Source organism: Heliangelus exortis, chromosome 16 (assembly GCF_036169615.1).
Source record: "Heliangelus exortis chromosome 16, bHelExo1.hap1, whole genome shotgun sequence".
Taxonomy (NCBI): domain Eukaryota; kingdom Metazoa; phylum Chordata; class Aves; order Apodiformes; family Trochilidae; genus Heliangelus; species Heliangelus exortis.
Window position 1 is genome coordinate 3,271,799 of NC_092437.1, and position 23,485 is coordinate 3,295,283.

At 47.8% G+C, this 23,485-nt stretch overlaps 1 protein-coding gene across 1 annotated transcript in view; it reads left to right on the forward strand.

Annotated features, from left to right (window-relative positions):
- KCNQ2 (potassium voltage-gated channel subfamily Q member 2) overlaps positions 1 to 23,485 on the forward strand; it is a 64,920-nt gene that overhangs the window by 23,522 nt on the left and 17,913 nt on the right. The window contains exons 3-11 of the mRNA XM_071759930.1: positions 646 to 772; positions 2,369 to 2,544; positions 3,589 to 3,714; positions 6,157 to 6,267; positions 7,364 to 7,459; positions 8,139 to 8,233; positions 11,562 to 11,591; positions 15,736 to 15,804; positions 17,727 to 17,756. Coding sequence (XP_071616031.1) covers positions 646 to 772; positions 2,369 to 2,544; positions 3,589 to 3,714; positions 6,157 to 6,267; positions 7,364 to 7,459; positions 8,139 to 8,233; positions 11,562 to 11,591; positions 15,736 to 15,804; positions 17,727 to 17,756 — 860 coding nt within the window. The remainder of the gene's footprint in view (positions 1 to 645; positions 773 to 2,368; positions 2,545 to 3,588; positions 3,715 to 6,156; positions 6,268 to 7,363; positions 7,460 to 8,138; positions 8,234 to 11,561; positions 11,592 to 15,735; positions 15,805 to 17,726; positions 17,757 to 23,485) is intronic.

Sequence of the window (23,485 nt, forward strand, 5' to 3'; positions counted from 1 at the left end):
AACAACCCAGTTTTCTAGGGGAAAAGATGGGGACAAACAACCCAGTTGTTTAGGAGAAAAGATGGGGACAACCAGTCCAGTTGTCTAGGGAAATAGCTCAGATCTCCTGCAAAGAGTCCTAGGATGGAGGAGCCAGTGATTCCCATCTCTGCCCTTCCAGGAGATGGTTGATATTTAACCTAATCAGACCCTGGAGACTAAGGGTGGGGGATAAGCAGGTCCTGGGCAGCTCTCTGCTGGTGGACACAAACACAAAACAAGAAAGTGCAACAGCCTGGTTCGTGGTTAGGATTTGCACCACCCCAGGGGAGAGCAAGGATAAAAATCCAAGCGTGAGGAGCCAGAATAATCAAGGTTAGACAAGACCTCCGAGATCATAAAGTCCAACCATGCACCCAACACCACTGTGCCAACCAAACCATGGCCTGATGTGCAATTTTTTAACATCTCCAGGGATGGTGACTCCACCACCACCCTAAGCAGAATCTGATAACCCTTCCATCCTGGACTCCCCATGGGAGGGTGCAGACCACTGGGTGCTACTCCCAGGTGTGTGGAGCTGAACTGTGGGTTTGTATTTGATTCTGGAGTTTGCTCTCCATCTCGTTTCTTTCTTGACTTAATAACTTTGTCTCTCCTTTGCAGGAAATTGTCACCATCGTGGTGTTTGGGGTGGAATACTTTGTGAGGATCTGGGCTGCTGGGTGCTGCTGCCGCTACCGGGGCTGGAGGGGAAGGTTAAAATTTGCCCGCAAGCCTTTCTGTGTCATTGGTAAGCCCTGGGCCCCTGCTGGGGGTTGCCCAAACCTAAATGAATATTGGGATCACTTCCTTGCACAGTGCTTTGCTTTCTCCTGTGCATTTTGGGGGTGTTGATCCTCAGCTGATGGGTGGGCAGCTTGAGAATCATGGAATGAGAATCACGGAATCATTTGGGTTGGAAAGGACCTCGGAGGTCATCAAATCCAACCCTTGATCCACTATCCCTGTGGTTCCCAGCCCATGGTACTGAGTGCCCATAAAAAAACTCCAGGGATGGAGAATCCACCACCTCCCCACCCATTCCAATGTCTGATCACCCTCTCTGTAAAGAATTTTTTCCTAATATCCAATCTGAACCTCCCCTGGCAGAACTTAACCCTCTTGTCTTGCTGAGAGTTCCCTGGGAAAAGAGCCCAACCCCCCCCTGGCTCCAAGCTCCTTTCAGGGAGTTGTAGGGAGGGGTGAGGTCTCCCCTGAGCCTCCTCTTCTCCAGCCTCAACACCCCCAGCTCCCTCAGCCCTTCCTCACAGGACTTGTGCTGGATCCCTTCACAGCCTCCTTGCTCTTCTCTGGACCTGCTCCAGCACCTCAATCTCCTTCCTGAGCTGAGGGGCCCAGAAAGAAGGGAAAGGATAAAGGTAGAAGGTGTCTTCATCCATGGAAGTGGTTCCTGGTGTTGCCCTCAAAGCCCACCTGGTTTTCTGCAGACCTGGGGGCCATCCCATTGCCCTGCGTGCCCCAAAAGCTGCAGGAAAGGAGGGAGTTTAGCTGGGAAAGGCTGAGGGGAGGAGGTGGGATCCTGTGTCCAACCTCAACCCCAGATCACTCACAAGTTGTTGGAGCTCTGTGTCTCACTTCGCCTCCTCTGGTGCTGCTGAGCAGCCTCCCAAGGGAGTTGTGAGACTTAATTAATTCTGGGTTATAAGTACTCAGCAATCCCCTTGTGGAAGGGGCCATCTGTGCACAGTAGTGTTTTTTTTAATGGGGTAAGGAGCAGGCAGAGGCTGTGACATTCCCTACAGAATCTGCTTTCTGATGTCCAGGGGCTGGCTATGGTTGGAAGCAGAATTTTAGTTTATTCCACTGAAAAAGCACTCCTAGGCTTTTGGCTCAGAGAACTGGGGAGGAGAGAGGTTTTACAGGGTCCTTGAATTTGAGCTACATAGGGCATGGCTTTTTTTCTTGGTCTTTTCTACATCTCTCAGCACCCTGAGATTGCTCTCGTGGACCTTTAGACTTTTGTTCCCAATTTAGATGGGGAAATTCACACCTCTAGACAGCTCTGGGGAAAGGGGGACAGTGGCTGCTGAAAAAGGGGCAGGATTTAATCCAGTTTAGTCGTGTTAACTCTGAATCATATCAGACTTCAGGCTTTGGGGTGTTTGGCACACTTTTTATGGGGAAGATGAGTATGGAGAAGGAAAGCAGGATGTTTCCATAAGATTTATAGTGGCTCCTTTCCCCCACTTTAAGATTTCTGCTTCCAGCACCAGATAGACCCCCCCCAAGAACCCAAGACCCCTTTCACACCGAGCTTTATGCTGCTGGGCTTTGGTTATGGGTTCAGGAGCATTTCTCCAGCTTTCTCTGCCCTCTGTCCACGCAGACATCATGGTGTTGATCGCATCCATCGCCGTGCTGGCAGCAGGATCCCAAGGGAATGTCTTTGCCACCTCAGCACTCAGGAGCTTGAGATTCCTGCAGATCCTGCGGATGATCCGTATGGACCGGCGGGGAGGCACCTGGAAGCTCTTGGGCTCTGTGGTCTATGCACACAGTAAGGTGGGTGAGTGAGCTCCACGGGGGTGTTTTGAGTTGTTCTCCGTGTTTCTTCCCACCAGAGGCACCATTTGGGGTCAGTTTTCCACCCTGAACATCTCCCAGGCTTGGGAAGGTTGGCAAAGCACCAGAGGGTGACACGGTGGGATGTGCAAAGGCAGGGACACGAGGGTGGTGGAGACATTGAGGTGTTTGTAAGGAGCATTCTGACTGTCATTGCCACCACCTGCACACTGATAGAGCTCATTAGCAATTAGCCAGCAGCCTCGTTAAACACAGATAAGGTTAGGAGCTCCTTGTCCAGGATGCTTGCTTCCCAGTGGATGTTTTTCTGGGAGCATCCTGCCAGCAGCAGCCACAGTTGCTGTGCAAGGTTCCTCTTCCCAGCTGATCCCTGGTTTAAGGCACCTTGGCCTTGCTTCAGCTGGGGAAGATTTGGGTGATCACTTTGGTTTCCTGCTGCTGAATCTGTGGATTTAGCAGTTTTCCTGTTTCCTGGACTTTTTCTTCTGAAAAGCTTAGCTGGCTTATCCAGAACTGGGTAAAAACTGGGAATTCGTGGGTCTCTTTTGCCAGCCCGTGAATTAACTTCATCCAAACCCAATTATTCCTGTGAATTCTGAATCAAAACTTTTCTGAAATTGTGTTCAGACTCTGGCTATAGCTCCTGCTCAGTTAGGGAAGGGACCTTCCCTAAAAAGAGCCTCTGGGGATTAAGGATTCCCATTCCAGTATTAACCCCACTTCCCTGTGTCAACTGGGGAGATTTTTTTTTTAAATCTCAGTTTCACATCTTGAAATAACAGCTGTCATCACTCCCTTTCCTCCTCCATTTTCTGTCCCTGTTTAGACCACGGAGTCTTTGGGATGGGGATGTGCATGGCAGGGCCACCACCAGGCCGTGGTCCCACCTCAAAAAGTGGCACCACCCAAAACCTAAATAAATACCAAGGAAAATTCCGCTCCCACCGCAACCGAGTCCCTGAGCTCTTGGAGATGTGCACCAAGACTGCAATTATTCTCTTCTCTCCCTTAATGATCCTGCAGGAGCTGATTACTGCCTGGTATATTGGCTTCCTCTGCCTCATTCTGGCCTCTTTCCTGGTGTACTTGGCCGAGAAAGGAGAAAATGAGCACTTTGATACATACGCAGATGCACTCTGGTGGGGTCTGGTAAGTAATTCTAGAACAGCTGCTGGTTATTAAAATAAAATGTCCATTAACCCTCCATCTTCTATCACTTATGCAAGGAATCGACTTAGGAAGTGCTTAGTTTAACATTTTGATTAAATGGGTTCGGGCTGCTCCATTTAGTTCTTTTTTTTCCTTAAAAAAAACCCCAAAAAAACAACCTCGGAAAAAAAAAAAAAGAAATGTTAGGGGATTCTGTTTCTTCTTGAATGAGCTGGACCAGTGAGGAAAATGGGAATTTGTGTGCTCTCAGTCATGGGATTTAGGTCTGTCTGGCAGGTTGGGTCAAGACCCCACGCTACTGGGTGCTTTGATCATCAATTTTTGCCCTTTAATTATTTAAACTGCTACTCGGGCAATGTGCTGTTAACCACGTTGGAGTGAATTTGTTGGAAAATTAATAGGGTCTAAATACCAGCAAGGCTTCAGGGCTGAAAGCTCTCCCCTTCTCGCAGCTTTGCTGACAAAGGAGGAAAGGGCACTACTTTTAGTTTGCTCTGCGGGCGTGTGAATTATTGGATTACCCGATTAACAAAGAGAATTAATGAGGTTTTAATCTCCTTGGGTTATTGTTCTCCTGTGGTGCTGGTTTGGCCTCGATTACAAAGCACGTAATGAAAATCCCAGATCTGATCAAACCCCAATAACAGCTCCTCTGCTCCAACAAAGGCAAAGAAGCAGTGACAGAAAAATCAAAACAAAGCCCAGGTTGGCAGAACCAGAAAAATAACACCCAGGAAAAAGTGACAGCCTGGGAGAACCATGTGCAGATTTATCCCTTCGGAGGGAACCTTTGGAATGGGATCTTCTCCCCCTGTTACAGGCTGTGGAGATGCTCTGGGCTGTTTTGCAACTGATGCTCAGAGTAAAATTTGGGCTTTGTTAAAATAAACAGATTTTGTCATTGTCCAGCTCATGGTTTTAGTACAGAGAGGTGTTGAGATGGGCAAAATAAATCAAATTTCAGGTTGAGAAACTCATCCCTCAATCTGATCTTAGTGGGTCCAATCCTTGGCATTGTCAAGATAAACTATAAAAAAATTTTTAGCCAAATTTTCAGTGACTCCAGAGTGAGTTTTACATTGCCTTGACTTTGTTTCAGTGAGGAGTAGCCATGGGGCTGCATTTTCTAACCACTTTGCCCAAATAGCATCTAATTGATAGGGCTTTTAGTGGGTCCAATTAAACAGTGCTTCAGGCTCCTACTTCCATTTGTGCAAAAGTCATTTTATTCCAAATTGAAAGCCTGAGGTTTCCAAAGCCACAGCAGCACCGTGGCATCTCCTGTCCCCAGGGCCAGCTCTGTCCATGGAGGCTGTGGGATGGGGACAGCTTTCCACTTGGCAGAGGGAATGTTGGGATCCAGTGGGCAGAAATCTCAAAGAATTCCCAATTCCCAATCACAAAGTCCTGGGCTCTCTAAATCATTTTGGAAGCCTTGGGGGGTACCCAGCATTTCCCACTTGGGGTGTCCCTGGAGTGGGACATTGTGTCCTTTGTGTCTTTTTCTGCAGTTTGAAGGATTTAAAAAAATTTTTCTTTATTTTTTTGGTCTCCAAAAAAATCTCTCTTCTTCAAAACACACTCAGCAACTTGCCAGCCCTCTCTGGGTGCATTGCAATGATACTGAAGAGGGGAATAAACATCCTGAGCTGAGGTTGTATGAAGCAGCCATCAACCCCCCTGCCAGGATAATGTGATGGGGTTTCAATAGGAAGGGAGAGGGGCTCCTGGGCACAGCTGGGAAGGTTGGGAATAAGCAGCATCAGCTCTATGCATGCAAACAGCTCTGCCTTCTTCCTTGAGATGCCAAAAGGGACTGTGCCTGCTCCTTTTTCCTGCTGAAGGCACAACCTCAGCTCCCAGGGGAGGCTCTGAGCTGCTGCAAGTCTCTGCACCAGATGGCAGCTCTCTCCCTGTGTCAGCTGAAGGCATGAAAATCCTCCTGACTGGTGTGAAAACCAAGGGTGGGGAGCAGGGAGAATGGTCCAGGGGTCAGGGCATCCCTGCTTCCCACCATGGTGCCCATCCCATGTAGGATCATAAATAATTGGGGTTGGAAGGGACCTCTCAAGGGCTCAGTCAGCAGGGACACCCTCACCTAGATCAGGATGCTCAGAGCCTCCTCAAACCTCACCTTGAATATCTCAACCACCTCCCTGGGCAACCTGTGCTGTTTTTCCACTGCCCTCATGATAAAGACCTTTTTCCTAAGATCCAATCTAAATTTTCTCTAATTTAAAGCCCTTGCCCCTTCTCCTATCACCACAGCCCCTTGCAAACAGTCCCTCTCCATCCTGAACTGCTGAGACCCTCCTGGGATACCCAGACTCCACCTCCACCTGGTCCCCCACGTGTGTCCCCTTCTGATGTAGGGGGAATTTTGGCTGTGTTCTTTTAGTTTCAAGGTTCTGCTCCCTGCAGATCACTCTCACCACCATTGGCTATGGGGACAAATACCCCCAGACCTGGAACGGGCGACTGCTGGCAGCGACCTTCACCCTCATTGGGGTCTCCTTCTTCGCCCTCCCTGCTGTAAGTAGGGGTTATAGGGTGATGTTGGGGGGTGCTCACCTGTGCTTTGTCCCCACCCCTTCTTTCCTTTCCTTTCCTTTCCTTTCCTTTCCTTTCCTTTCCTTTCCTTTCCTTTCCTTTCCTTTCCTTTCCTTTCCTTTCCTTTCCTTTCCTTTCCTTTCCTTTCCTTTCCTTTCCTTTCCTTTCCTTTCCTTTCCTTTCCTTTCCTTTCCTTTCCTTTCCTTTCCTTTCCTTTCCTTTCCTTTCCTTTCCTTTCCTTTCCTTTCCTTTCCTTTCCTTTCCTTTCCTCTTTCCTCTTTCCTCTTTCCTCTTTCCTCTTTCCTCTTTCCTCTTTCCTCTTTCCTCTTTCCTCTTTCCTCTTTCCTCTTTCCTCTTTCCTCTTTCCTCTTTCCTCTTTCCTCTTTCCTCTTTCCTCTTTCCTCTTTCCTCTTTCCTCTTTCCTCTTTCCTCTTTCCTCTTTCCTCTTTCCTCTTTCCTCTTTCCTCTTTCCTCTTTCCTCTTTCCTCTTTCCTCTTTCCTCTTTCCTTTCCTCTTTCCTTTCCTCTTTCCTTTCCTTTCCTCTTTCCTTTCCTTTCATCCCCTGACTGCCACTGCTCCGGGGCTTTTGAGTCCCAAAAGAAAAAAAAAAAGAGGGAGAGGGGGAGAAAAGAACAAATCCCATGTGAATATCCACTGCTTGGCACTGTGTGAATGGATGGGAACTCCTAGACTTGGTGTTAATTGAAGGGAAACCCTGGTTTTTCCAGCAAGGGGCTGTTCCCAGGGGGAATTACACCATTTCAGCAGATTTCCCCCATCCCTCTCACAGTGGATTTAATTCATTGCATAGATCTGAGTTCCCCCTATGGGGATAATTTGCTGGGTGCCAGCACGGGGGGGTTATATTGTATTTTATCTGCTAGCTAGAGGTAGTTTTTTGGTAAAAACAGCAATTCCAGTGAGCACCAGCCCCGTGCCCCTTCATGGGGAGCGTGGCTGCCAGAGCTCTTCATTCTTCCCCCAAAATATGAGCCAGAACAAAACTTGGGAGGGGAAAGTCACTATTGTAGTGAAAACTGATGCTTTACTGACCTCATATTCTCATTTTCTTCTCCAGGGCATCTTGGGCTCAGGGTTTGCTCTGAAAGTTCAAGAGCAGCATCGACAAAAACACTTTGAGAAGAGGAGAAACCCAGCAGCAGGCCTGATTCAGGTGAGGGGCACATCCAGGGAGCCCTGGGGGTGGCCTCATCCTCTTTTTTGGGGGGTTTTGTAGACTTTTAGATGTAGGGGAGGAGACAGGCAGGTGAAAAATGGAGGCTGTGTGTGTGAGGTGTGAGACAGCAGCTGGTGACTGGTTTTGTCTGGGAATAAATGCCAGGAAATCAGCCATGGGAAAACAGCATATGTGGTGGGCAAGCTGGGGGAGAAGAGGAACAAAACCCAGCCCAGTGCAGCAAGACAAATTCATTAGGACAGCCTGTTTTCACCCAACCTTTTTTTTTTTTTTTTTTTTTTTTTTTTTCCCAGAAGAGAATATTTATACTGACAGAATGTTGGGAGCATTTTCCTTGGGATAACAGCTGCCTGTGCAGAAGGCTGTCCTTGGGGGTTTCAAATTAGAGTCATTTGACATTCCCCTGCTCATTGAGTTCCATATTTAGCTTCCAAACAACACCCTCTTGATCCTTGAGCTCACCCAGCAAATTCCTGGGACCCACAGCACTTCCACCTGGGCTCCCACGGGGTGTCTGTGGCACCACCTGAAACCGAGGAGGAGGCAAAATCCTCCATCTCGGGGAAACCAGAGGGAGAACTCCGTGTTTTGGGGGAAGTGAGGGTGGAGTGGGATGCTTGGCTCTCCCATCCATCCCTCTGTCTCTCCTTTACAGGCAGCTTGGAGATTTTATGCCACCAACCTGTCCAGGACAGACCTGCACTCCACCTGGCAGTACTACGAGCGCACGGTCACTGTCCCCATGTACAGGTACCTGCTCTCCAGCCTCCCTCTTCCACTCCTGCCTTCATGGTGCCACTGTGTCCATATTTATTTTTGTTACCTGGATATTTAGTTCGTATTTAATTTTATTTATTCTTTTCGGTTGAAAAAAATTGAGTTCAAAAGCTCTTAAGGGCTTTTTTTTTTTTTGGATTTTTTCTCTTTTTTTTTTTATTATTTTTTTCTGTGTGTATTTCTTTTTGGCTCGATTTTAATTTCCTTATTGTTTTGTTCTTTTTTTTTTTTTTTTTTTCTTCTCTGTGTGTGTACATGCTCTTCTTTTCATCTTTATTTCTCCATGTCTGCTGGTTTAGTTGCATTGTGTTGTGACAGTTGCCGTGCCCAGGTGTGAAGACCTCTCCTGAGCTGCCCTGGATTGTAGGTAAATGCCACCCTCCTTGTGCCCTTCCTGTGGCTCTCCTTGCTGCTCCAGCTGGTCTCTAATGGTCCTTCTGCCTTTCAGCAAATTTCTGTCCCTCCCTCATCCCCAGATGCATTTTTGCCCTGGGTCCTTCTTTCCTTTTTTTTTTTTTTTTTTTCCTCTCAAGAAGAAGAAAACCAAATCAGGATTCAGGGAGCATTTTCCCACTTCTTCCATTTCATGTTTCCATCACAATCTGTTGCCATGAGGAGGGAAGGGTGCTGGAGCCCTGCTGGGTGATGCTGATGAAGCACTTTGGTGTTTCACCACCACCCATCTGGCTGTAAAGAGAGAGGGAACTCATCCCCATACCCAGACAACTATTTTTTAATTTTTTTTTTTTTTTTTTTTTTGGAGCTGAAACATCCCAGGTTAGAGCAGTGCTGTGGAAATTTCACAACCCAGCTGGGATTTGCAGCTCCATGGAGAGGAGTCCCCTGCCATGGGGGGAACCACAGCATCCCCTGTCTCCCTCTCAGAGTTGGGGGTGTTGAAGCCAAGAGGTTTCCCCAAAAGCCAAAATGTGATGTTTTGCTGTTGGTTTGACACTTTGCAGTGCAACGGGCAGGGCATCCCTTTCTGGTGTGTTTTTAGGCTCTTTCCTGGGTTTGTACAGGAGTTGGATGTGGTGCTTGGATATTCCTGTAGCTTCCTGGGGTTTTGTTGGGTGTGATGGGGCTCCCTGTGCCCATCCTTCTGCTCAGAGCAGGGCTGTGGTCCAGCCCTGGGTTGGATCCCTGCAGGTCTGAATCCCTTCAGGTTTTTCCCATATTTTTGGGGGGTTTTTAGCCCTCAGGTGGACAATCTGGCTGTGTTTCCTAGAGGTAAGCATTAGCCTGGATTTGAAACTCAGGAGCCAGTGTATTAATTAAACCATCTTAAAAACCTGCTGGAAGTCAGGTTGTTGGGGTCAGGAAGTTTTCATGGAGTTCTTTCCCAGTGTGTGGCTGATTTTTAATTTCTTTTTTTTTTTTTCCCTGGAGATTTATGAACCGACTTCAAGACTTTGCCTTAAAAAACCAAAACCAAACCAACAACCCAACCAAAACAGAACAAAGCTCTTTTTCCAATAGCATTAAACCCACCCCCCATTAAAGCTTTCCCTTCCAGTACTTGACTTTCTGGCTGTCCATTTGCAGCCCAGGCTGAGATCAGCTACTGGAGAGGACGAGGCTCAGAGCCTGGGCTGAAGTCCACTGCAAAAAGCAGAAAGTTGGGGGCTGGTTTCAGTGGACTTGGTCAGGTTTTATTGCTCTTTTGAAAGACTCAACTTTCCAGGCAGCCAGACATACAGTGACACCTTTTGCATGGGGATGTACTGGGGTAATTACTTGCTAATTAATCCTGTATTTCCCAGGGAGCTAATATATGGGAAAAAAAAAAACCAACCCTAAGCTTCAAGAGCTCCAGAAGAGGCTAAATGAAAACTTTGGGGAGGAAAAATTAAAAATACAGCCCCAAAACACCCCCAAAACCTGGGGTTTAATGAAGAGCCCAGCTGTCTTGAATAAAAAATCAGGAAAAAAGGTGGGAGCAGTTCTGGCTGATGCTCTGGGTGCTGCTCCCAGCACCAGCATCACCCTGGGCTTCCCTGGGCTCAAATTTCTGCTCTCCCAGCTTCACCCTGAAACCCAACTCCTGTGCACAGGTGAAGGGAACATCACCTGGGAGAGCACAGCCTGGGTGCCTCCAGGGATTCAGCTGTTTGTCAAAAAGGCTTTGTCCCCAAGAAAATACTCAGGCTTTTTTGGATGCGTTTTGGATGCAGGCAGCGAACTGCTAAAATTCTTTAAAAAATATTAAGAAAAAAAAAAAAAATTAAAAAAGTAATGGAGTGACTGTATGTTCTGGCTGCAGCTTCCATCCCTCACTTGTCCATCTCTCCTTGTCCACCCACTTTGCTACCAGGCTCTGGCAGCCCCTGTGGTGGCAGCACAGCATGGTTAGGAAGTGGGTTGGAGGAACCCAATGTCCCTGTCCCCATCCTGGGTGCCTGGGGGTGATGTGCTGCCCCAGCACCCTTTCTGCTCCATGGGAGGTTGCTTATTCCTCCCAGCAGGAGCCCTGTGACTTGGGCTTCCCACCTGCCTTCCCAAGGCACCTCCAAAAAAAAAAAAAACCTGGCTGCTGGGTTTGAGAAAATTCCTCCAAGTGCCTTGGAGGAGCTCCTGTGTCTGCAGGAGCATCACTCCAACCACTGCAGTAGAGCTCTTCTCATTTGTTTGGGGAGGGGGGGGAAATATGGTGGCCTCTGAGAGAATCTCAGATTTCATCTTTTATTTCAAAGTGTGAAATTTAAGAGGGAAATTTACATGGGGCTCCTGTACGTGGAGTTTAGGGCTTGGTGTGCCTGGATGTTGTAACCTGGTATGCAGCAGCCCCTGGATCTGCTGAAAAAAAAAAAAAAAAAGAACACCATCTGGTCTTTATTGTTAGTCGTGAGAGCAAGACCATGATCTCATCTATGTATTGGTCTGGAAAAAAAAAAAAAAAAAAAAGCCACCAGCACATCATGCTCAGTCTCGAGACATCCCTGGCTGATGAGACTGAGGGCTGTGGATGTCTCATAAAAGATCTCTCAGAGCCCCCCACATAAGCCCTGCTCTGGGGTGCCTGTTTGCTGTTTCAGAGCCAGGTGCCACCTGCTTGTCCCCAAGGGTGCCAGGGCCACAGGGTGATTTCTGGGCGAGCTCAGCCCAGGCTCCTGTGCTCATGGTCCCAGTGCATCTGCTCCCAGGGGTACACTTATTCATATGCTAATTTTCTTTATTCTGTTTCTTTCCCCCTTTCCTCCATCCCACCTTCCCCCCCCCTCTCCTCTTTGTTTTTTCTTTTGTTTTTTCCCCCCTTTCTCTTATCCCTTTTGGTTGTTTTTTGGTGAAAACCCTTGACAAGCACGCAAACGCAAACGTACGGTGCCTCCAGGTATGAAGTGCATGTGGCTCTGAACCTCTGTGTCATGTCCACTCCTTGTTCTTTGTTTGGGACTCTTAACATGCAAAGCCTTTTAATTTAAAAAAAAAAAAAAAAAAGAAAACAAACCTGAAAAAAAAAAAAAAAAAAAGACAGCTCGGAAGATTAATTTTTTTTTTTTCAAAGGAATGAGGGAAAGCCACAGCTGAGTCCCCAGCCTGCTGCCCACACTCTGACTCCAGGCACCTCCAGTTTAGCTCTTGGTACCCAATGTTGGGAAACTCTCTGCCCAAATGACAGTTTCAGGAAGGGAAATGGGAGGGCACTGGAAGTTTTTAAGGGTGGTTTCTGGATGCTCTTGCTGCAACCCCTCCTGCAATTCGTAGGCTGCTTAACAAGAAAACTTCCCCTGGTTGTACTTCCCCTTTGCCTCTGCCATCCCTCTGCTTGTTCTCCTCTTTCTGACCCTTTTTCCCCATCCTTCCCTGTCCCATTTCTCTCCCCCCATGCTGTAGGAGCTGTGTCCATCAGGTAACACTCTGGTGGCACTGGTGGCACTGAAATGAGGATCCAGGATGTCTGATTTTTGGGAAAAAGGATACCCCACCTCAGCAGGACTCCTCCTTTCCACTTTTTTTTTCCAAGACTGACCTGGAGCTGAGCAATTACCAGCTCCAGTTTTTCAGTCTGAGACAATCTTTGGGATGAATCCAAATGAAAAGATCTGTATAGGGCTGGAGGAGATTGATTTTAAATAATATTCTCTCGAGTTCTGCAGACAAGAGCAGGTTTCCAAATCTCAGGAATATTTTCTGAGCTGGATATCTGAAGGTGGAGGCAAGTCAGTATTTTAAGATGGGGACTAAGTGGCTTGCAGTGCCAGCCTGGGAGCCAAGCTCTGTTCTTAGAGCTGTTTAAACCCTGCCTGGGTACATTAATGCTGGTAGAGCTGATGAGATTTAGTGCTCCATTTCCAAACCTGGTTCCAGTTTGCCCAGATGGAAGTTTTACAGCCTTAGTAAATCACACTTTACTGCTTTGCCTGGTTAATTTACAGCAAATTGCATCAAGGAGTTGCAAGTATGATATGATGAGTGCATTTTGCTCTTGTCCTGCTTGCAGAACCAGATTTTTTTTCTGTTGCTGGAAGTGAAATAGGAATGTGCCACTCCCACCCCATTTCTTCTGCTAAAGCAACATTTTATTAGTTTGATTAAATGCTTTCAGTGATGGAAAACAGCTTAGGCTGGAGACACAGAGTCATGCTTAGGGTAGGAATTGACTCCTTGTAGGAACTCCACCACAGCATGGTGACCCCTCTAAATCCCCATCACATTCCAGCATCCTTCTCCTTGTCACCCTCTTCCTGATCACTGGGGCTGTTCCAAAAAAAGCCATGGTTGTCTCTGTGGGCATTGTGGTGTGTTTGGCCCTGCTCCCACCCCTCCTGTGTGCTCCTTGTGCTGTGGGGTTTGATGATGTCCCAGCTGGAAGCATGCCACCCCTTTCTGTCCCCAGGTGCTTCAACGTTATCTGTGCTACCAGGAATAACCAATTTGCCTTCTCTTTGGATGGGGGAGCTGGCTCTGGAGTTAGGCTGGTGTTTTGCTGTGCTGGGAGGGGTGATGGGGGAGCAGCTCTGGGTCCTGCTGGGTCCCCAGCATCATCTGGTCCCTCAGAACCTGTGGTGGGTGGCATGAGCTCTGTGTGTTCCCGTGGTGTGCAGATCTTCTCATCAAGCTCCCCTTTAACCAAGACATCCTTCCCTTGCTAACCAGTGACACATGGACCAGGAGGAGAGAGAGAAAACATGAGATGCCCCAGGTCCTTCCTCCACATCTCTGGTGGCACCTGTGGCACCTGGGCACACACACACATCCAGGGGCAGGTGACAGAGAGCCCTCAGCCAGCATTTCATAGCAAAGCTCAGCTAAAAAACAGAGCCTTGAGGGTCTGGGGAAACCTTGTGATGTTCCCCAAGCTGCTCTGGTAGTGCTGAGCATGCAGATAAAATTTCAGGTCAAGCAGATGGATGGGTTTGCACCCATTTTTAATAATTGCTTCAGTAAAACAGTTTTTCTCTGCCAGACCCATCACCCTACCACAGAAATGGTAAATTTGGGGGTTTATTTGTTGGTCTCTACCCTTGCATGGCAGCATCTGTGGTGGCCCAAGAGATTGCACAGGGGAGACTTTGGGTGATGGGCAAAGGAAGGAGCTCATTTGGAGCCCTGAATCCTTCAGAGCTGCTGAGTTCTTCAGCCCTGAGAGCCCTGGAGGTGTCATCCTGGCTGGAGAAAGCAGGGCTCTTGTCCTCTAGTCTTCTGGTTTTTCTTGAGAAAATTGTTGTTTCTTGCACCCTTTGTTGGCTGTGAAGTCCTCTTGGTGCTTGCACCACCCCTGCCCATCTTGGAACAAATCTGCAAACCCTACAGTGGGTTTGGGGGAAGGGGAGAGCCCAGCCCTGCCCCACTGCACCAAGGTCAGCTTCTTCCTGACATCCTGAGTGAAGAGGAACATTAATACATCAGGCCAGGATGTGCTCAGCTCTGGATGGAAGCAAACAGAGCTGGGCTGGGGAGCTGAGCCAGAATTTTCAGGCCTATTTTTATTCTTTTTTTATTTTTTTTTTTATTTTTATTACTTAGGGTTGGAAAATTTTCTGATTGCTTCAGTCTCGTGGACACCAAAATCAGCTCTGCTGAACAACTGTTTCTGAGGATGAGTTTTGTGCACGTTGAAAGAAGGTTTTTCCAGTTTGTTTTCTTTTTTTAAGAGGAAAACTGTGAAACTATTGGTCTCCTAATGGCTGAAAAAATATAGGCATGGACATCTCTGCCTTTATTTCCCAGTAAGCACCAGCAACATTTCCAGCACCTCAGCTGAGACCAATTGCAAACCCTTGTCCCCTTTCCTTCCAGTCCTAAGACACAATTTTGGGACAGCATGAGAAGGTCCTTCTTGGGTTTTTTTAACACCTCCATGGCTTATTTTCCAGCAGAACCACAAGCAGATGCTGCCTTGGGGCTCCAGCAGCCTCTTGTCCTCCCCTTCTGCCCTGCAATGTCACATCCTTCACTTTCTTGTCACCAAAGCCACCAGGGGCAGCTGCTGTGTTGATTTCCCCATCTCTGGGCAGGGTGATGGTGACATGTGGCACTGCCCCAGCTTGACAAGGGCACTTTGATGGTCTGGAAAGGAGTTTTCTGCAAGCCATGGGATGAGCCCTGCTGGCCTTGACCCAGAGGCCACAAAATGTGCTCTCGAGGAGATGCTGCTCTTCCCATCCTTCTCCTGACACCTCCAGCTGACATCTCTCTTGGTTGGAAACCTGACTGGAAATCAACATTAAATATTTATGGAGCAAGTCCCAGTCTCTGGGGTTGATGGAAGAAAGTACAAATGGACAGGGGAGCTGATTCAGTGGCTTTTAGCCCCAAAGTGGGATAGGCAACAGGACCTCGGGTCAGTGGAGTTTGTGAATTATTTAGGATTCTTATTGCCAAGTTCTTTTTCTTCCTGAGAAAGGAAACCCCACGGTTTCTTCCTGATCCAGAAGGCAATAAGTTGTAATTTTTGCCTCACTTGGGGGGCAAAACCTGACATGACCCCAGTGTCCTCTGCTGTTTCTCCTGGGCTGCTCCCAGCCTCAGGTCCCTCTTTCCTCTGCTCCAGAAACCCCTCTTCCCCCCAACTTTCCATTCCCAGGAGCAGCAGGCTTGAGTTTTCCCATTTCTCTCCAAAATGGGAACTTCTCTCTGCTGATTCCACAACCCAAGTGGGGTCCTCCAGAGGAATCCCTGCCAACTCCTCCACTCCAGGTGGGGAAACTTCTCTCCTGCCCAAACCCCCTGGTGCTGCTCAGCTGCCCTGGCAGCTCCTGGTTTTTCTGGGAAGGTTGAAAACCCAGTGGTGCAGACAAGTTTCTCTCTCTCTCTTGCTGTCACTATTTCTCTCCCCTCACTGCTCGGCCTCAGGACACTGCTGGAAGTAACCCAAGCCCTCTCCATCCTCCCCATGCTGTCCCCCAGTTGCAGTTGGTGGCACCAAACTGGGTCTAGTGGAAAGGCTGGGGCAGCAGGGGAGGTTTCCAAGGCAGGAGGCACTGGAATCAGCTCTGCCTGGAGATTAATGGGATTTTGTTTTCTCCTTCTAGACTCATCCCTCCTCTGAACCAACTGGAGCTCCTGAGGAACCTGAAGAGCAAATCAGGACTGACATTCAGGTTAGCAGCAGAGTTGGGAGAGCTTGGGAAGCACACACACGTTACAACCTTTTTCTTTTGACTTTTTTTTTTTAATTATTTTCTTTTTTTTTTTTAATTTCCCTTCTTGCCTTTTGCATACGGACAGCTTTGAAGATGGGAGAGGTTTCAGCAGCTGCTCCCCCATGGGTCATTCAGTGACCTCTTCCCCATCCCTCTCTTGTATGCTCTACCTGAGGGTTTTTTCAGCCTAACTTGGCTCTGGAGGAATGTTACAAAAAAAAAAAAAAAAATGCAGCTGTGTTCCCAAAGGCTCAGAGCAAGGCAGTTTTCCCAGTTTTTCTCTGACCTTTCTGCTCTTCACCACCCTCAGAGGAGACCCGGGCCCAGGATGTGTTAATTCATTCTGTACCCTCCTGCCATCCCTCACCTCCCCCCAGAGCAGGCAAGGTGTTAGCAGGAATATTTTGCTAAACATTTTGCAGAATATTTCGCTAAATTTTCCTGGCTGAGATAGATGGATGCAGCTCTCCCAGGAGGTCAGGAGTCCTGCAGCTCAACTGTGTGCTCTGGAGGGACTCTTCTTGGGTTTTTTCAGCAGATAAAGCTGCTCTGTTTGGTGACTGGGGAGTGTGCAGCCCCTGGGAGGGATGGAGAGGAGATACTGGCTGTACTGGTGGGCAACTGGGGAGATGTGGGATGGGAGCTGCCCTGGGCTGTGGGTTTCTCTGGAGGGTTGAGATCTCTGGACTCCAGATCTGCAAACTATAAAATGTGAGTATTGGAGCTGGTGCCTGAGGAGCAGAGGGACATTTTTTTTTCTTTCCCAAGTCTCTCCAGCCTAAGGGAGAGGGATTTGGGGTCTCTTGGGGTCTCAGTGTTATGGCTGGGTGGAGGCAGGGCCAGGGCTGGTGCAGCATCCTGCTCAGAGGGAACTGAGCTCCTCCTGCCCAGCTCTTCTGGTTTGTTCCTTAAACTGGTTTTAGGGGAGCAGACCCCAATCTGCTGAGAGATGCTGTCTGCTCCTTCTCTTGGGGGGCAGCCAGTGCAGATTAAAAGCAATTTCCCAGTGGCAAGAGGCTGAGAATCAGTAGCTGAAGGCAGAGCAGGTTTTCCTCATTTCTGGAGAGAAACACCACCAAGATGTCTGGGTGGTGAAGGTGACTTTTTTTTTTTTTTCTTTTCCTTTTTTTTTTTTTCAGTGTGACCTGTATTTGGTTTGTGGTGTTACACCTACCCTGCTGCAGGTGTTTGAGTTGCTTTGTCCTTGGAGTCTTTTTCTTTGGTGTTTTTTTTTTCTTTAGGGTGATCCAAGTGGTTTGGGGTCTTGGTAGGAAAACACACCCCAAAATTCTGGCTCCCCACTCCCTCCATGTAGCCTTTTAGAGCTACTTTGGCAGAGTAGCTACCAAAGCCCCAGGTGGGGTGTCAGGATGTCAGGACAGGGTCTGTCCCCTTCCCCACCCGTGTCCCCATGTGCCAGCTCTGTGGTGTGAAGCCATGCAGCAAGAGATGTGACATCAGCTCTGTCCCAGTGACCAGGAAGGAAAAGCAAACAGGGGAGCTCTTCAAATCCTTCTCATCTCAGGGCAGTGAATTCCTGAGGGAAGGGGAACACCCTCTGAGCCCCCAGAAATCCTCCTCTGCTCCCCCAAACCCCACCACCCCCAGTCATGCCAAGGCACAAGGATGGGTTGGGATCAACTCTTCAGCCCTTTGCGTTCTATGTGTCATCTCTGAGGTCGTTTTGAGTCTCCAGTGATCTTCTGTCCGGGCCCCAAAAAATTCCCAAGAATTAAGTTCTCCTTTCCCTTTCTTCTGTCCACAATTTCCACTTAGTTGTATTGTTTGGTATTGTCCTTTTCGTTCTGTTTTAGCAGTGAAGCAGCAAACATCTTTAGCCACCTGACCCCATGCTAATGTACTATTGCTTCTGTTTAAAGGAAAGAGCAGCAGCCTGAGCCATCGCCAAGGTCTGTATCACTGCCACCACCCCATCCCCATCCATCCCTCTGGAATTCTCTGTGTGTGTGTGTGTGTGTGTGTGTGTGTGCACCATGTGGCACCATCAAGGGAAGCATTTTAGGTATTAATGTGCTTTTTCTGTGCTGTGCCAGTCCAATGTATCCTACCTGTTATGCTGGACCTTAAATCATCTCTTCCTTCCAGTCTGCCTCGGGCTGAGGAGAGAGAAGCTTGGGGGTGGGGGGGGTGTGGGGGGTGGTTAGAAAACAGTGGGCAAAGCTGGCAGATTTTTTTGGGTTGGTTTGTGCTGCTTTATTGAACTTTTGGTTGCTGGACTTGTAGCTGAAGCAGTTCAAGGCAGGCTGAGGGAGTGCCTGGGGACCAGGTGATGCTTTCCTGGGATCTCCAGCACCCAAGTGCTGTGGTTGGTGACAGAGGAACACGAAGCCAGCACCGTGGCACTGAGCCACCAGCTTCTCCTGAGCTCCTCTCACCGTGGGGACCTGCTGCTCCGTGGGACATGGGGGGGATCTGGTGTGGAGATGCCCTTTTTCCACCCTGTTCTCCTTGGCTCTGGATGAAACCTGGGTCCTGCTCCATCCTCCCTCAGCAAGGCAGTGGCGAGCACCTTCCAAGGCCAGCCATAAATTTCACCTCCAGGAGAGCTTTTCTCTATTCACACAGCCCAGGGAAAGGGCAGGGCTGGTGGCTGGGATGCTCTCAGGGTGCTTTTCATCCCCTTCAAACCATTCAGTTCTGGAATATTTCCCCCACCCCCTGTGTTTTCCCAGAGAAGGAGCTCTGGGACTGAATCTCATTTATTTTTTTTTTTTTGTTGTTGTTGTTGTTGTTTCTTGGAAGGCAAGATGCAGAACTGATGATCTGTGGAGATCATCTGCTTGGCTTTCAGATCTACCACCTCGTGCCTCAAAACACAGCTTACAGCCTAAATATTGTAAACACTGAATATGTATTTCAGAAGTATAACTAGAGCCTGGCATTTTGCAGATGTAAATTTCTGCCCTGCCTTCAGGCTTAGAAGAGGCCAGAAACTAATTTTTCCCTGGCATAAAATCCAACCAAAGATATCTGGGTAGATACAGTGCTGACTAAAGGAAGGAAAATGTCATTCTTCCTTTTTTTTCCCCTTTTTTTTTCTGTCTTCATTTGAGCAAGCAGAACCCCTGTAGCACTCCATCTACTTTCCTGCCAAATGAAACAAATCACCAAGATCATGTTTCACTCCTCCAGGTTTATTTTTTTTTTTTTTTCCTATGTGAGATCTCTCAGCTTTGTGTAGTGAGAGCAGAGGCAGCCTCCATCCATCCCTGTTCAAACAGGGAGCATTCCCTGGGAATGCTCTGGGAGCAGACCAAGGCTGAAATCTTGGCCACCACAGCTTCAGAAAGGTCAGAATCTTATTTCAGGAGCATCATCCCTTGGGATGCATCAAAGGGTAAAATCCCATTTCTCCATCCACAGGGGACTGTGCAATGAGTTGATATCTCAGTTCAATCCCATCAGCTCCATAGCTGAGGAAATTTAAGGATCAGCCTCAGGATCACCCCCAGCCAGCATCAAACTGGCACTGGTCTCATTTCTTCTTTTTGAATCTCAGGCTTATCTTGCTGGGTTCATTTTCACAAGTTAAAACACTGAGATGGATGTTTTTTCTTCATAGAGGTTGCAGGTTTTTTCCTGTTTATTGCTTAATCTTGTGACAAAGAAGTGCAAAATTAGCTGTTTACTGCCCTTTTTCAGAGGATTTTTTTTTGCTAGATGTAACTCCTTCCTCAAGATCACTTCTATTAATTTCCAAATTCTGCTTTTCTGCCCCTGATGTGATTCTGTGACACTGATGGGTTTTGTTGCCCTCTGTTGTGAATTCCTAAACCTGAACCCAGGAGCTCTTAAGGGTCTGGAGCTCCTGTGTCCATGGAATGAGAGTCCCTTCCCTGCTGGTAAGATCAGCTGCCATTGCAGAACCAAAGCTTTTTCCTTCTCTATTTCTTCAGGACAATATTTAATCCTTCCTGCTCCCACTGCCCTTTCCCATCTGACAAATATCTTGGACCTTAGGAAGGATTTTTTCCTCAGTTCTCCCTCTGTTCAAGCAGCCCCCGAATCACTTATTTTCCCAAAGAAAAGATTCTGGAACTTTCAGATTCCCAAATCTTCCACCCACTTTGATTTCCAGCTGCCTGCTGGTGATGCTCAGTGTGTCATCCTGCCCTTGGAGAAGAAAACTCCTCCTGGTTCCCAGCCCACCCACCAGTTACTCATCCAGCCCCAGTCTGTCACTGCCTGCTTCACGTGGGAACCTCCTGGCAAGGAATTCTCTCTTCTAACAGACCCCATCACCACTTTTTTCCCCTGCTTCAGCTGGCAAAGGATTTGCCACTTCCCACTTCCATCCATGCAAGGAAACCCATTCCTCATCATGGGGCCAGCTGCATCTTCCTCCCGTTGGAGTTATCCATAGGGAGTGGCTGATTTCCCATTTCCCTCTTCCCAGAACTCCCACCCCACAAAGTCCTTACAGCAACCAGAGCAGAACCAGCTTTGTCACCTTCACCTGTGCCAGCCAAGCCTTGCAGGGACAGGAGGAACCTGGGGTGGGAGGGGTAGGAGGTGATGGCAATAGTGTGGTGGGGGTTTAGGCTCACCTGGAATCACTTGGTGGGAAATGGCAGAGCAGGGCTGAGTCTGGGAATGTCCTTTCTCTGGTGCTTCCGTGGTGCTTTTCCCCTCCAAGCTTGTCTGCAGCTTTCTGTGCCCAAGAGCTGGGTAGCTACGGGCTGGTCCTCATGGAGGGGACAAGAGCTCAGCTCCCCGTGACGTAAAGACATAAAGCCTAGGCTGTGATCAGCAGAAATGATGCTGGCTTTCCCCTAGGTGCTGCATCCCTTTTCTCCCTGTTTTTTTCTTTTTTCCTTTTTTGGTTTTTTTCCTTCTTTTTTCTTTTCCTTCTTTTTTCTTTTCCTTCTTTTTTCTTTTCCTTCTTTTTTCTTTTCCTTCTTTTTTCTTTTCCTTCTTTTTTCTTTTCCTTCTTTTTTCTTTTCCTTCTTTTTTCTTTTCCTTCTTTTTTCTTTTCCTTCTTTTTTTTTCCCTTTTTTTTCCTTCTTTTTCTTTCCTTCTTTTCCTTTCCTTCTTTTTCTTTCCTTCTCTTTCTTTCCTTCTCTTTTTTTCCTTCTCTTTTTTCCTTCTCTTTTTTCTTTCGCTTTTTTCCTTCTCTTTTTTTCTTTTGCTTTTTTCCTTCTTTTTTTTTTTCCTTCTCTTTTTTCCTTCACTTTTTTTTCCTTCGCTTTTTTCCTTCTCTTTTTTTCCTTTTTTTCCTTCTTTTTTTTCCTTCTCTTTTTCTCTTCTCTTTTTTTTCCTTTTTTTCCTTCTTTTTTTTTCCTTCTCTTTTTCTCCTCTCTTTTTTTTTCCTTCTTTTTTTTTTTTCCTTCTCTTTTTTTTTCCTTCTCTTTTTTTCATTTTTCTTTTCCCCCCACCCTTTTTTAAAAAGCTGCTTCCACAGCCTCCTCTGCTGCCCATTGCTTTGGGTGCTGTGTCCACCCCATCCTCTGCCTTGGCCAGGAGACGTGGACACCTGGGCTGGCTGCTCAGCACCCCTCATGCCCCTGGGCACCTCCTGCTCTCAAGAAGGGTCCAAATCTGGATCCTCTCTGCCTCCTAACCCCAGGGAAGGAGGGGTGGTCTGTGATGGGGCTTTTCTCACCCCTCCTGCTGCAGAAAGCCAATAAATCAGGGCAGTAGCAGGGGTTGCTGACTGCTTGATCAGGCTGGAAATTTCCTGTGGCATTTCCTCTGTTTCTTTTCTGCTTGTGGTGTCAAAAAGATGAACCTGTTGTTAGCCAGGACTCTGGAGGCTCCTGGTTGAAATGTGCTCTTCAGATGCTTTTTTGCAGATGGTTCACTCAACATCTGAAGGCATCCCTGACCACCTTTCTTCTTCCTCTTGTATTTCCCAAAATGGGGCGAAAACCTGAAAATTAATGAACCAAACGAGTGTCACGATGCATCCGTAGCAGAGAAAAAGAAGAATTCCAGGGAACTGGGAGGTTAAAACACAGATTACTTTGTCCAGCATGAGTTCAGTCCTGTAGGCAATGAGAAGAACCTCATTTGGGAGTGGTGGTTTGTCCTTGGCACTAAAGAAGTCAGCAGGACCTTGGCTGTGGAGGGAGCTCTGGACTGGGCCACCTTGTACTGTGTCTGTGTATCTGTGTGTACTTCTCTATCTCAGTCTGTGTCCCTGTCTGTCTGAGATACACACAACGTGGATATCCCTGCTCAGAGAGGGGGGATTGAGGCTTTTATCTGCCCTGGAGGATGCCTTTGGTGGCCTCAGTGGGCCCCCGGCCATCCCCAGCTGCCATTGCCCGTGGAAACTGGTGCCGACCCCAGGAGCCCCGTGGTTGGGGTTTGACCTTCTAAGCAGCTCAACTGGGGTCAGAGACTCATGCTGGGACTGAGAGTAATCTGGAAATAATCAGTTGCCTTTAGGGGAGCAGATTATTTGCACGGAAGGGACTGCATCTTTCCCTAGGGACTGCAGAGGAGATTTAGGGGGCAGTGCCCCACGTGTCTCCCTGCAGCTCTGCATGCTGGATGTCCCCCTCCCATATCAGGATGCTCAGACCCCAGCTCCAGAACCATCTGGGTGGCTCCCCCTCATCCCTGGATCCCATAGCAGGGACCTGAGGAGTCCCCAGGATGGAGAGTGTTGGCTGAGCTTGCACGGGATGCCAGGAAGCAGAAGGAATTCCTGTAAATTCCTTTTATGTGTCCTCAGGAGCTCCTCTGGTTGCCGAGTGTAAAACAACATTGGGGTTTTGGGTTTTTTGATGCCCTTCAGCCTTTTTTTGGTCTGTCTGTGAACTCAGCACGTGATGCCTGCTGGTGGGATGATGGGGACCAGGTCATTGCCCTTCTGCAGGCTGAGGGCTGCTCCATGGCATGGAGGACCCTGGTCCTGGTGGCCACGTCCTGGCAGGGCAGTGCCTGGGAATGAGCTCACGGGAGCTGTGGTGGTACCTCAGCAAAGCCAGGAATTCTCCAGATGTAGGGATGCCCATCTAAAAAGCATTCTAAAAACCCACAATTGTTCAAATTGCTTCCCATACAAGACTACACCACTCTAATTTTTAAAATAAATGCCTAATATAATGCTATTTGCTGTATGAGGAGTGCAAATAGTTCAGATTAACTAGCTCTCTCTGTGAGGTTGGGTTTGTTTTTTAGAAGAAATTTGACCTTTTGGATGTTGTTGGACAAAGCAAGCTAAATTTTTGCCTCTCTGTGGCTTGGACAACTAAAAAATATGCTTTTTGGTCTGTTTAGGGGAAGACGAGAGTATTTTTTGGTTTGCAATGCAGATGAAAACCAAATCTTCCTGCAGGACTCAGTTGTAGCTAAACTGATGCCACCAATTCAGTCCACAATTTCTAATAATGACATTATTGACTGAAGGCAGACAAATTTCAGAAACCTTGGATTTTTGGTTTGGTTTGGTTCTGCTTGGTTTTTTTTTTTTTAGCGCTCCAACAGAGAAAACCCAATCCTGTCATGAACCCGGCCCTCAGAACCCACCTGCCTTTTCAGCCTAGAGTCAATAATCAAAAGTTTCCTGTCTGGCATTTGCTTCCAGGTCTAATTTTTACTTTCCCCTCATTTCCAGTAAAAGCAAAGCGTGCAGAGAGTCACTATGCGGATGCTGCTCAGGAAACTCTAG